At 35.1% G+C, this 14,881-nt stretch overlaps 1 protein-coding gene across 1 annotated transcript in view; it reads right to left on the reverse strand.

The window, feature by feature from the left end:
• Nucleotides 1–14,881, reverse strand: part of stx (ubiquitin-like domain-containing protein stuxnet) — a 106,954-nt gene that overhangs the window by 56,081 nt on the left and 35,992 nt on the right. Inside the window, exon 2 of the mRNA XM_090414243.1 lies at nt 5,543–5,630. Within this exon, the coding sequence (XP_090270369.1) occupies nt 5,543–5,630 (88 nt within the window). The remainder of the gene's footprint in view (nt 1–5,542; nt 5,631–14,881) is intronic.

Genomic DNA, 14,881 nt, shown 5'->3' on the forward strand with positions numbered 1-14,881 from the left:
GGCTAGAAAGCAACAAGCATGGTTAAGAAAGAAAATCTACTATGAGAGACTGGCCAGTCAAGAGCTAAAGAAAATTCAAAGAAATTATATTATGTGACAAGAAAGAAGAAGAATTACAGCAAAGTGACACTGGTGGATGGTTATAATAGCAAAATAATCGACACGTGTAGTGGGATTATTTAATGAGTAGTTTACTTTTCCACTGTATATTGTACTGCTGGGAACAATGCTATAAAATATTCAAAAAATGGTGAAAGAACCAGTAGTGTTCAGATATTAGTAGGGTTAGATATTAAAGCTGTGGGAATGGATGATATAATCACTATATATTTTAGACAATGTTTGAAAGAGTTGGCTGTGCCCAGGAGCGTGCCGGCCATATGTGCAATGCACACAGGCACCAAAGAGGAGGAAATACTTTAAAAAAAAACGTTTTTTTAAAGTGATTTTTTTATTGGAGGGGAGGGATAGCACCAACTAAAGTTTTGCACACAGGCACCACACACTACTGGTGTGCCCCTGGCTATGCCCTCAACTAAGTTTAACAAGTCCTGCAACACAGAAGGACCCTAAACAGAATGAAAGTTAGGATGACAGTTTCCTGCATACATAAATAGACTTAAATTGTGAATGAAACTACGTTATGTAATTTATTTTTTTTCATTCACATTTAACATTGCTTATTATGTATTAATCATGATTTGTAAAAATAATTATTTATTATTCCTTAATTTAGGATTACTATTTAAATATTTATTCTAAACTTAACCTACTATTAAAATTATTAAACAATAATATCTGTAGAATTTATGATAACTAAAATATATGATGTAACGAAAAGTATTATTATAATTAATTCAGTATGTAATGAAAAAGCTGATTAAGTAGCTCAAATATTCTGTTTATTCTTATTTGTGAAAATTTAACGTTATGTAATCACTCATGTAGCAGTAGAGCATTGTATTACATTAGCGAAATGTTTGCGTCCATTTGTTGTCATGGAGACGCATGAAATAAACAAGCACGAGTCGAAGAGAGAGTGACCTTGGGACTGAAAGGAGAAGAGAAATATAGAAGATTTTTAATTAGAGAGGAGAAGAGGAAGTTTTTGCGGAGCGGGAAGGAGGGTAGGATACAAGCAAAGGAAGTGGAAGAAAATTATAAGTTCTCTAGGGCAGAAATTCATGAGAATAGTGTTTAGAAGTGAGCCAAAACATAGTGAATCATATACTTAGCTGCAAGTGAAGTCAGCTGTGTTGAAAAGGAAAATTAATGCCGTAACCGGATAAATAAAGAACTGGACACTCAATGCAAAATTCTGATTAGTTCCAGTTAGTCTAGGATTACGTCTTAATTCTATGTTGCCCTGAGAAGAATTATATTGAGATTAACTAGTTTGAGAAAAGTAAACAAGGAAAGATATCAGTGCCTTATTGATGTGTTTTTTTTAGAGTAGTGAAGCGCGATTAACAGTAGTTCAGTTAAATCGTTGGAGAATTTTTATTAATGTGTTCCGATAACGTAAATAAGTTAATTCATAAGTGTGCTCACAATTAATTGATGTATTGAAGATTGTATCTGGTAAGAGTAGTCATACTTGTTTGTTTATTCTAACATTAACATATCTTCGAAGTTCAAAGTCCGAAATAAGATTGCTTGGAATATTGTCTACCTTGATCAGTGCTTCCTGTAAATTTAAACATTAAGTACAGCTGATAGATATGTGGAGACTGATTCAATAAGAAGTTTCGTTTTATTGAGTTGAGAAAGCTTGTGATTTTGAAGCTGTGAATTGTATGTGAAAGTTTAGAACATTGAATTGGCATGAGTGACTTAGCAAGATGTATTAAGTTTATTGTATTATTTCATTTTAAAGCAGTATTCTTGTATTTGTTATATATATCATATATTAAATGTTTTATTTTGTTGATCTAAATATTGTGTTTGCCTGAATTCCTTTTTATTGCACCGTTCATAAATATTCGAATCTTGCAGGAACCCCAAGTGGAATAGTAAATAATTCGGCCTAAATAAATGAGGAGACTGCTAACTTAATTAAGAGTTGATCCTACTATTTTATATAGACTAATCTAAAAATAGGGTGGCGCAGTATAATTATAAATTTCCCTACTTTTGGATCGGTGATCAATTTGCAATTAGTTGTTATATTGATAAGAGTGACTTGAACCAAGATGGCGGATTTAGAACATAACATGAAAATAGAACGTCACGACAAGACCATATATATCTAAAGTTAAAAATAAGATATTGGAGATATCTTTATAATGGTTTTTAGACTGAAGGTAAGTTAACCAAATTTCATAAATGTAGCAGTTTCCTCCTCCTCCCCAAAACTGATTTTTTTTCACTCTGCCAAGTAGACAAATCTAGGTGGCAGATGAATCGCCACTTAGTGAAGCTACCACTCTACTTATTGGAGGTCTGAAATAGTGACAGCAATGTTTGCCCTCCAGGGTAAGGATTCCAGTTTCTGCTCCTCCTCCATAAGTACACATTTCAAGAGTATGTCAAACATAATGCATGGAGAGTGGCGAGTGATTGGAATGCTTTGCCCCAGAGTGTGGTGTGTGCAGAGACAGTGAATATATTTAAGGCACAGTATGATAAACTGTGTGTATAACAGTGGACCTCCCATGATGAGTCTTTGACTCCATGGAGGTTTTTATAATAATAATAATAAATAGAACCAAAAAAAAAAAAAAAAATCTCAATTTCAAGGGTACAGCAGTCAAAAAAACAGGTGATGCAAGCCAGCCACCAGATAGTATATGAGCAAAACATATCAGTACCTAGGCAGGAGGTTTCCTTGTCAGATGGTACTTAATCCCTCTACCAGGTCATGCCTAAGGAGACAAATAGTGGTATATAAGAGGCACTGTCAAGTGTCATGTCCAAGAGTATCTCCATTCACTGCTTCTCTCCCTTTTTTTGTTAAATTCATGAATCGGTAACAAAACATACATTGATGATGTCATTGCAATTAACATAAACCTACCTCAAAAACCAATTTCAACAAACAAGCCAAAAATCTAGAAATTTTCACGTCCATGTCAACATTCGAAGCATAATCCAGACTTTTTTTTTTCTTGACAAACCCAAACTGCAGCTATACAAAACATGGTCCACCTTCACTTTCCAAATTACACACACACCAATTCCTTTTGCCACAAGGTTAGTGTACCTGTACCCTTCCAGAAAAGATACAATTTAGAATCCTCTTCTTTTGACCTCCTCTATTTAAGGTTTCCTTGTCACATCCAATAACATTTGTTTACTGTATTTACCACTCTCCCAAATTCTGAAAGCCACTAGCCTCATCACCATCCTATCCTTGAAGCTCAACTTTCTATAGTATAACTACCTAAATAGTGAAGTCATCTTTGTAGATGACCGTAACATCCAACTCCAACTGGCTTCCCCTTTCCAAACCAACTCGCCAAGCCAGATGACATGTGTTGAAGTATTTGCTATAAACAATGACTTAATGCAAATTGCACTTTACTGACCAAATTCCTGATAATCTTTTTCCAACAGCTTATATATATATATATATATATATATATATATATAAAATTTTTTTCAAAACCAGTTCTCCGTCCACATATACTGATGAGCCCCCTCCCCAAGGGTAACTCAGATCAATCTTGCTCACATTTCCTCTCTTACAGAATGCCATCCATCAAGCCACTCCTAACCTCATGTCCTTTGGCACTACACAGGCACCATTTAGGATGATCTCTAGAACTTCTACTCTTCCTTTTCATCATCCTGAGGCATGAATGCCTTTATTTCCAATTCCACCCAAATTCCCATCCACTTTCCAACCCTTAATTCAAAAGGGGGGGATTAAGCAGATTAGCAACATCCTTCAAGCTTTAGTTTCAATTTATAAGTAAAGCTTGAAAGATGTAGTATAAATGTAAAGCCTATCCTATGACTTTTGGTTTAACATATACCCAGGTCTCAACAAACATGCTTGCCCACTTGTCCTTGGCCAGTAGCTGCAGACTGGACAAAACAATTTTTTTTATTAAAATAAAATATAATTTTCTAATCAATTTTTTTTAACTTTAAGAAAACTGAGGAATGTGTGTAATATAAAGGGCTATTATAGTAGCAAAAATAAATGTAACCAATTATGTTTTCAAAAAAAAAAAAAAAAAAAAAGTTTGCTGTTCTTCCTATTATTATTTATGGAGTTCTTGGAATGGTTTCTCACCCAATGGAAATGCCCTCCAAACAATGATACAGCACCATTAATCACTTGATGGAATTCCTATTAACTTATTCAGATATATCATTATATTTAACAAGTACTTTAAGTTCATTTATATTGTTGTACAGTTATAATTACATGATGCTAATTAACAATATATTCACTTTGTTATTTAGGAGACCAAATTTTCTCAACTGAAGGTCTAAAGCATAAAACATGCTTTGCATATAATACCCTTCTATTTCTCATTTGGACCAGAATGCCCATCCAAATGAGAAATCATGACTTCAAGGTCAATACCAATGTTAAAAACAGTAATACTAACTACACATGCAGTGTTAGAGTATACTAAAAGAACTATACAACATGAATCCTTTGACTGCAAAAGATTCCAGGGTTCAAATCTTATAAAAATAAAATAAAATAAAAACACTTAAAGGACTAACTGATTCAGCCAGTTTCATGACACATAAGCAGCAAGATTTCTCTCAAGTTTCCATTCCTGAAAAATTGGGCTAACCATTCTGGCAATACCCACAGTTAACATACATAATACACTTAATGAAGATGGAAACTAATTCTTAAATTTGAATGATTAATTTTATCATATGTGAATCAATTCAGCTTTTGTAATTCATTTGAAATGATTTCTTCGGACTATTACAACTAGAATAGTAACAGTACTCTTTTCCCAGTGTACTGAACAAATATATCCAAATTTGGTCTTATGGTCTGAAAAATATAACATGGAATGAAGCATTATTTTAATTACATGCAAAGTCTAAGAACCATGCAAAATTTTCCCTCTATTTTGTTGTCTTAATTCTTCAGTTACTATTCAATCAACAACTGAAGAGTTAAGCTAACTTTAAATAATCCATAGCAGGTCAGGTTAGATGAAACAGGTCTTTTTCATGCCACTTCAAGTACTTAATTATTTAACTGATGGATCTCATGCTGCATAATGAAAATCATTTGCCACTTATCTTTTGTTTCCATGTCATAGTGAAGTTCAAACTTATGATATTTGTGCTTTATCCACTAAACATGCAGGTTACTTTCAGTCTATTCTAAGCTTTATGTAATGCATTCTAATGAATATTTAGATTTTTTTAAAACTTCCTGCATCACAAGTTTAATTTTTCATTCATTTCACTCTCTTAGTGTGTTTAAGACTACATATATTCCAAAATATTTGACTGATAAAAGAAAATTCATTTTTTTTTTGAATAGGACAAATAAGATATATCCCATGAAGCAAAGTTATTTATGCCTCCATGATTAAAATTGAAACAGTCAACTTACCAATAATCCAGTCTCAACATTGGGTAGCAGAGTTAACCGTGCACCTTCCGTAATATGGTTTTCTTCTAATGTTCCCTCTGTAAGTTGCCTAATGTAAAATAAAACTAGATCATTACAATATATGATTTCTCCATTACATAGTATTAAAAAAAAAAAAAAGAACGAATTTGAATGTTATGATACCAACAAGAATTGAAGATTAACAGGATCTCAGAATTTTAATAATGAATTTGAATGGGATTAGTGCTCAGCGAGTTTTTTTTTTTAATGTGATATGCAAAATTTTATGTTTCAAGTATATGGTTAGATGAGGACTACATCCTGACAGGAATAGAGATGGAAGGGTATGATATGTTTCGTGAGGATAGAAGGGGTAAAAAGGGAGGGGGAGTGCTATTGATGATAGAGAAAGAGTTATGTCCATACAAGGTAGAGATGCAGGAGGGAAATAGGGCCAGTGGCTTTGAGGCAGTATGGTGTGAGATAGAGATGAATAGAATCAAATACTTGGTGGGATGTTGTTATAGACCTGGTAATGTGGATGGTGGCAACAGTGAAATGTATAGTCAAATAAGCCAAGCAAATAAGAAAAGGGTGATCATTATGGGTGATTTTAATTATGGCAATTAGACTGGAATGAAGAAATAGCAACTGGAAGTAAAGAAAATGAGTTTGAGTTTTTGAGGGATAACTACCTCAGACAGTATGTAACAGAGGGCACAAGAGGATTAAGGGTCTTCGATTTGGTCATCTCATCAGAGGACGTAATTATAAATGAGGTGTCAAATCATCCACCAATTGGTGAAAATGACCATGAGGTGATTACCTGGGTCGTTGCCAGCAGTGCAAGGACCCCTGTGAAAAAAAGGTATATGTGGACCTACAAGGGGGAGGGGGGTGATTATCAAGAGCTCAGGAGACAGCTTGCAGGTGTAGCATGGAATGAGGAGTTAGCTGGAAAAGAGATCAATGCAGCTTGGGGGATTTTCAAAAACTATTTAGTAGATGCAATGTCTAAATGTATTCCAAGGGTGAGAAGGTTAAATAAGGTAGGTGTGAGATGGATGAATAAAAGAGATTAAGCATGTGATACAGAGAAAAAGGGCATTGTAGAGGCAGCATAAGAGAAGTGGAAGTAACCAATTTCATGAGGTCTACAAAGACCAGGCAAGGAGGGTGACTTGGTTGGTGAGAGTAGCTAAAGAGAGCTATGAACAGCAGTTAGCTAATGAAGCCAAAAAGAATCCTAGGGAGTTCTTTCGATATGTAGCCAGCAAAAGAAAGAATGATTATGGAAGGATAACATTGATTGGAGGAAATGGTATAAAGACAGCTGTTGCAGAATGTGTGGTGGAGATACTTAATGAGCAGTTCATAAAGATCTTTCAATCTTGTGAATGTGACTTCATGGAGAGATTGAGAGCAGTTGATGATGGGGAGGAAAGACTGACTGTAAGTGAGCAAGAGGTGTTTGGGGAGTTGAGTAAACTAGATAAGGCTGTGGGACTTGATAATATATCACCACGTATTCTGAAGGAATGTGCCAGAGATTTGACACCTGCCTTGACATATTTTTTTAATATGAGTCTTGCACTTGGTCAAGTTCCTAAAGAGTGGAAGGAGTGCAGGATTGTGCTACTTCATAAAGGAGGTGATCAAACTCAAGCATCAAACTAGGCCTATCTGTGTGTCAGGTGTTGTGGTTAAGTTGTTGGAGAAGCTTGTGAGAACTAGGATCCAGAGATGGGTTGCTAAAGGGAGGGGAGGTCATGTTTTAGTAATCTACTTACTTATTACAATAAAGTGACTGCTCCCTTGGACAAAGGAGAAGAATACACAGTAATATACTTGAATTTTGCAAAGGCTTTTGATAGAGTACCTCATGATAAGTTGACAGTCAAACTAGAGCAGATGGGGTTGGATATTAGATTAGTGCATTGGATTGGAGACTGGCTATCTGATAGGTATCAACAAGCTATTTCTCATAGCTTCTCTAATATTTTAGAGATGAACTCATCTACTATACTTTTATAGTAGATGAAGCTCCATCTTCTAGCTTTAACCTTTGAATAATGAATTATCTTTCCCACCTTCCACTCATTTAGGAATTGTGAGTATGTCAAGGCTCAATCAGTGTATAGGTCATAGCTAGTTCTCTAAAACATTCCTTTAGCACACATGCTAATAATCCATGCAAATCCATTTCTGTGTTTGCATCAAGCTCTTGTAATATTTTTTTTTAAATATTTTACCTCTTCTCTGTTCATCTTGATCCACTCAACTTCCAAAGGACTAATGGGTCTGTCAAGAAGGTATAACCTTACCCAAGTGATTACTTATTACCTAAGCTATTATTTGTGTAACAATGAAAGAATTAAAGGACAATCTAAATAAAATAAAAAAATGGCATATCAGCAGGAGATGATGGGATAAACTCCAACCTATATAAATTTGCTGGAAAAAAATTTCATCAAAGATTACTAACATTTTTAAATAAAATATATACAAGTGGACAAATACCAATAGAATGGAATACAAGTAGTCAAACTAAAACTGGCATTTGTAGACAAACTCCAATTAGAAGCAAAATAGTTGTTAATAATAAAATAATAGAACAGATAAATACTTTCAGTTATCTGGATGTGAAATATCATATGAAGGAGAAAAAGACAAAATTAAAAACTTCAAAATTTTTACAGATCATAGGCCTGATATATAGAACACTCAACCCAAATATAGTACAAAAAGAAGCACGCTCGAAAATATACAATACTTTAGCAGTGCCCACACTATTATATGGCAGTGAAATTTGGGCAATAAACAAACAAGATAAAAAGAATAAAAACAATTGAAATGAGATTTATGAGAAGAACTGCAAAATACACATTATTAGATAAAAAAAAATGAAGACATTTTAAAAGAACTAAAAATAAAATCAATAGAAGAAAAACTAAACAAACAATTATTACAAAAAATGGATTGAACATGTAAACCGAATGACCCCCGACACCCTAAACAAATGACACCCGACATCCTAAACAAATACTAAAATATAAGCCAATTAGAAAGAGAAGGCAGGGTAGACCTCAAAAAAGGATATTGGATGGATAATGAGACCGGAACAGACCAATATGGTCTATACCTGTAATTAGTGTTATGATGATGATTATTTGTGCATTGAAACTTTACAATTACCTGTTAAGCTGACTTTTCATAGTTGATTTTCCCTTCCTCACCATGGCTGTCAATCTTTCCATCTCCATAGCCTGTTCTTTATACATTGGTGTCCAAAAGCTAAGGATGAACTACATTTTTACCTCTATATGAAAGAATTTTTATGACTACAGCCAAATGTGGACACAAATTTATTGCCAGCATACTTATAAATTATATTACACATAAAAAACAAATTTCATTTTGAAAGTTACAAATTTCATTTTGAAAGTTACAAATTTCATTTTGAAAGTTACAAATTTCCTAAGGATGTACTAAAGAATTAATGTATACAGAACATTCAGAGAGACATTTCGGTATGGAATATATGCACCTCGAAAACTGCAGTGCAGCTCTCACAACATCATGTTATGCTTAGCATCAAGTGATTCAGGAGTTCTTGAAACAAACTGGCTCACTCCATCTCCAGATCAAGGCCTTGTTTTCTGGAAGGGAATTTAGAGCTGCATCTCCTATTGCATTCTAAACATGTTCTATGGGGTTGAGATCTAGGAAGCATGCTGGCCACCCAATACAATTAACATCCTCTGTCTCCAGAAGTATCTCCACTGCTTGTGCATGATGTGGTGTGGCATTGTCATCCATAAAAATAAATTCTTCATCTACAGCACCACAGAACAATTGAACATGACATTAAAGAACTTCGTTGTAATATTACTCACAAGTCAGCCCCTTGTTCCAGCACTTGTACCTCAGTGCATCCATTAAGCATGTCTCCCCAAACCATGACCCCTAGCACCACCCTATCTATCCCCTTCAAGAACATTCTTGCAACAGTAAGCAGTACCACTTTCATGCCAGATCAAGTGTTGTCTAGAATCAGAGGAAGGACTAAAACAACTCATCTGTAAAGAGTACATTAGCTCATTATGCTTTCCTTCATGTACATTACATTAGCTCATTGATGTCTTGTCCAATTTTTATGGATAGAACATCTCTGAAATGTGCTCCACAATGAGCTGTGGATAAAAAGAACACAGATTACAGGCCTTTCAGAGTAGTCTGCATCCGTTTGTCACAGATGTCTTGCCACAGTTTGTTGAGATATTCACATACCTATGCTTGAATGGAGCCAACTTGCAAGCTGAGACCAGATATGGCGAGTTGAGTACGTTTTGCTGTTATAACCAAAAATTTGTCTTCCTGCTCCATGGTAGGGCGAGTGCGACCTCTTAGCAAATGTCTGGAACACATCCATTGGTTTGAAATGCTGCCCAGAGCCTGGATACATTGCTGGATATAATGTGAGATTCCAAACTCTCTGCCAATATCAGTAATTCTACAGCCTTCAAGCTTTCCAGTAATTCTTACTGGAAATCATCTAATCACATGTAATCATCCAGATGATGTCTTTGAGACTTGCTTGATATATTGTATGCCCCGTCTCGTAAAGTTTTAGTTATGGATATCTTTTGCAATAAATAGTGGTGTGAAGTGGCATTTAAAAATCTTGCTGTTGTGGTAGGTTTTCTGTATATGGAGAAGGATAACCTTTTTTTTTTCTTGGTTTACTTTGACAAGGATATCAAAGAAAGGTAATTTTTTGTGCTGTTCTAGTTCAGTAGTGAATTTTATATTGGGATGCAAGTTGTTCAGATAATCTTTGAAAGCAATCAGCTCATCCACTGTTTGCAACGAAATGACGAAAATATCATCAACATAACATAACCAAACTTTTGGTTTCTTCTGATAGGTTTTTAATGCATTAGTTTCGAAAGTTTCCATAAGCAGGTTAGCTAAAGCTGGAGAAAAGTTGGGGGGAACCCATGGAAAGTCCTTTTTTCGTTCTCAGTATTTGTCTTGAAATATGAAGAAGCGTTTTCCATGCAGTGTTTGAATAGTCCTACAGTGTCCGGTGGAAAAGATTTACCAGTAGATCCACTTGTCATTTCCGGATACATTGGCGAAAAGACTGACTACATCAAAACTTGCTAAGATATCTGAAGGTTCTATATTTATATCTTTTACCTTTTCAATGAAATGCAAACTATTCTTTACAAATGATTCTGTTTTTCCTATGTGTGGTGATATCATGTTTTTTTTTTTACAGATATTTCACTGAGTTTAAGGTCAGAGAATCTCTCCCATCTACAATTGGCCTTAATGGAATATCTTTTTTGTGTATTTTTGCTGCGCCATAAATTCCTGGGACCAATGGATGTTTTGATAAAGATTTTTTCATTTCTTCTGGCCAATTAGGTAACATTTTGTTCAAGTCATTGATTTCATTATGTATGCACCATGTGGGATTCCTGTCTAAGGATGAATAGGTATTGGAATCTTCTAATATGCTGTTCATTTTTCTTGCATATTCATCTGAATTCATAACTACTGTTGTATTTCCTTTATCTGCCTAGACTATTATTGTTTTTATCTTCTCCTAATTATTTAAGGACTATGAATTCAGCACAAATAGTTTTATTTTTGCATCTCTTTCTAGTTTGAGTATAAGCTCTAAAGGAGGATGGAGTTCTCGATGTGAACCAGTTATGTTTGATTTTTCATTTGTACAGCCTTGGCACATCTTTTGGAGAACCAGTGTTTAGTTAGGGAATGGCAGTTCAAAGCAGTGTGGGGAATGTATGTTTCCATGCCAGTGAGGAATACTTTTCGGTGCATATGTTTGGGTTGAAGGCTAGAAGCAATAGTCCAACCATGGGAATAAGGCATACTGGTCATGGAGGCTGTCCCACATGGAACTGTTATAATGCCAAACTACTCTTTTATGGGAGTGGCTGCATAAGCGTTGTTGTGGTTCAGGTTATCTAGTATTCTAGTTGGCATGTACAGAAGTTGTGTAAGGTCGTTGGTGATGGCAAATGTTTCAGATCTCTGCCTGCAAGATCTGTAACTGGAGGAGGAAAACCAGTTGGTGTTGTAATTTACCTCCCTTGCAATTAATTATTAATTATTCTAACTTTGGGAATGCAGTCAATTATAGCCTCCTTCAAACACTTCCTCATGCACTGTTTCTTTCACCTTGCAGATTCTCATACCATTTTACACCTGTAAGATGTCTTCATGGTTTATTATAATCACTTATCTAGAGTTCACATATACATCCATTTACACACATCTCCCATCTTCTTTGCTATTTAGCAAAACTGCATGATCACTTTCAACAATTTTGAGGCATAACAGTTTTCATGTTATTAACAGATCAAATATTCTTGTCCCACAGATCCCTTTCATAATGCTACTTAAGAAGTTATCCCTCATTAATTATAAGTTCTTTCTCTTGGAAGATTTTTCTCTTGGTTAGACTATAAATTATATATTTAGTTTAATCCTTTATCCAAGTGTAAGCAAACAAAGTTTGTGCCTGAATTACTTTGAATTTTGCATTTGAATTACTTTGCAAAAGCATACTCTTGCTAATTATCTTTTACTTCTCTTATAAGCTTTCTCATCCCTCCAGGTCTTATGGCCCTATAGTTGAAGTCTCCCATAGCCCTTCCTGTATCCATAAATGCAGTCTGTCTGTGCAGTCCATGTATTTTGTATTGCAAACATCTACTTTGCATCCAATAGCCACAAACCCTTTAGATGAATACTCATCACTATCATTCTCAGTATATTCTATATCACACACTTTCTTCTGTCTATTCAATAAAATCCTTTCACCAACTTTTAGTTCACCACACCTAGTGATGAAACTATCAAGAAGCCCTGCAATAAAGTGGGGAAATTTAATGAGTTCAGTGGGGCTTGCTGAAAGTGCTAGGAGGGAGAGGCTACAAAATACTAAAATGAGCAATGCAAATTATCAAAAGTTTCATTGATAAACTTGGGAGTGGAGCCAAAAAATTTTAGTTACACCACTCATTGATCTTTTTCTGTCTATCTATCAAGCTTTCCAACCCACATTTTCCTAAATTTATTCTCTTACTCATTCCACAGTTGTGCTATTATGTTGAATGCCTGTGCCCAACTTCTTTCTCAGGTCGCCTTCCCCAAAAACCTGAACAAATATGAGCACAGAAAACAAAGCCATATTCTTATTAATGAATAAGATAGCATTGATACTTACAGCCTTCACTCACACTCTTCATCCTATACATTAATGATCTATTATTAACTATTAACATTACTGACTTAACGGGTGAAGCAAAAGCTTTTCATATTCCCGGCTATCTTGAGAGAAGCTGTGAGTTGAGAAAGTTTATGAGCTAATTGCTTGCCCTGAGTGGGCTAGGAAATTAATCCTCAGTGTTGGGGTTGAGGATGGCTTTAAGTCTTTCGTGCTTAGAATAGTCCATTGCATCATAATCAGCAGCCAGTTGGATCAGTCTGTTAGGGTGCACAGTTGCTTTTGAGAAGAATTTGGTTGCTATAGTCTGCATGAAAGTATAAATATAGGGGACCTCCGTGTCCCAGTGCAGTTGGACAGTTCGGATGAACCATGGGGCGCCCAGGATCATTCTGAGACATTTGTTCTGGATGCATTGTAATTTGATAATATTTGAGTTTGAAGTATGACTCCAGGCCGGTGAGGTGTAGATGAGTATTGGACGAACCATCAGTTTGTATATAAGAAGTTTGATTCTGGTGCTCAGCTTACTGTTTCTGTCTACTAGCAGGTAGAGCTGGGCTATGGCTTTTGATGTGTTGGCACAAAGATTGCTGATATGTGAACTAAGGGTCAGTTTTCTGTCTAATATTACACCAAGATATTTGATCTCTATTTTCCACTGAATTTTTGTGTTAATAGGAGAATATCTTCATTAGGAAGCAGTGATCTTCTTGAAAATAGGACGGCTACACTCTTCAGGATTCACTAGGAGTCGCCATTTGGCTAAATATTGTTCAATTTGCAGTAGATTTTCTTGCAGTTTCTTGATGGCTAGGTGAGGCTTTAATGATCTGGCCAATATCGCTGTGTCATCAGCATAAAGAGCTTTAATTGAAGATAATGGGTTGTGTGGTATATCATACAAGTATAAGGAGAATAGGATTGGTGCTAGTAAGGACCCTTGTGGAACTCCAGCCAAGATGTGTTTTTGTATCGAGACTACTTCACACAGCCTTACTTGCATGCGCCTATCGTAGAGGTATGCCTTTAAAAGTTGAATGATTCCGATTGGTACACCAGATGATATTAGTTTGTATAGCAAACCATAATGCCAAACCTTGTCAAGTGCACTGGCTAAGTCAAGGAAAACAGCCCCAGTGCATTGACGCCAGTTAAAACCAGTGATGATGTGTTCTACCAATCTGTGTATTCGTTGCGTGGTGCTATGCAACTGTCGGAAGCCAAACTGCTCCTCAGGCAGGATATTTAATCGGAGTACTGAATCTTGAAGCCTGGTAAGAATTACCTTCTCGGTAATTTTGCCGAGATTAGAGATGAGACTGATTGGTCTGTAATTTTGAGGCAAACTGGGATCTTCCAGGTTTATGAATTGGTATTATGTATGCCAGTTTCCAGTAGAAAGGGAAATATTTGTAGTGAAGGATGGAGTTAATTATATTTGTTAGATGAACAATAGATCTCTAACATCCAATCCTATTCATAGCTTTTCTGATGACCATATCATCATATTGAGAATAGTATCCATAAATCATCCATAGCATTCCGAAACTGAATTTACCCATGAAGGATTTTTTTTTTTTTTTTTTACTATTCAAGTGCTGAGCAGTGTTCATGAATTGAGGAATCAAATTGGAGCATAAAATAGTTCTTTTTCATAAAACAGTACAGCACAGATCTGTACTAGTAAACATTTTTACTAGTACAGATCTGTGGTTGGGATAATTACTCCTCCTCTCAAGAAAGCAGCATAAAATAACAGTGCTGGTTTTCAGTTAAATGAAAATTTGCTTATGCATTTGAGTAACAATAATTATAAAAATTATATTTACAAAACACATTAAAAACTACTAAGAAATGAGTGGATCACTTATTTTTTAATAACTGGGTTGCCATCATTACTCCTACATGCTACAAAAACTTTGATTTTTTTCCCCACAAACATTTTTAAAAAAGCTCAAATTATTTATGTTCATGCAAATAGAAAATCAAGATTTCTATATTTTTTTTAGTAAAATTAGATTTTAATGAATTGCATGTTTACTAGCAGAAAACTCCTATTTTGAGATATGCAG

The sequence above is a fragment of the Typopeltis vanoorti genome, chromosome 25, assembly GCF_054136105.1.
Source record: "Typopeltis vanoorti isolate ZY-2024b chromosome 25, IOZ_Tvanoo_1.0, whole genome shotgun sequence".
In the NCBI taxonomy this organism is placed as follows: domain Eukaryota; kingdom Metazoa; phylum Arthropoda; class Arachnida; order Uropygi; family Thelyphonidae; genus Typopeltis; species Typopeltis vanoorti.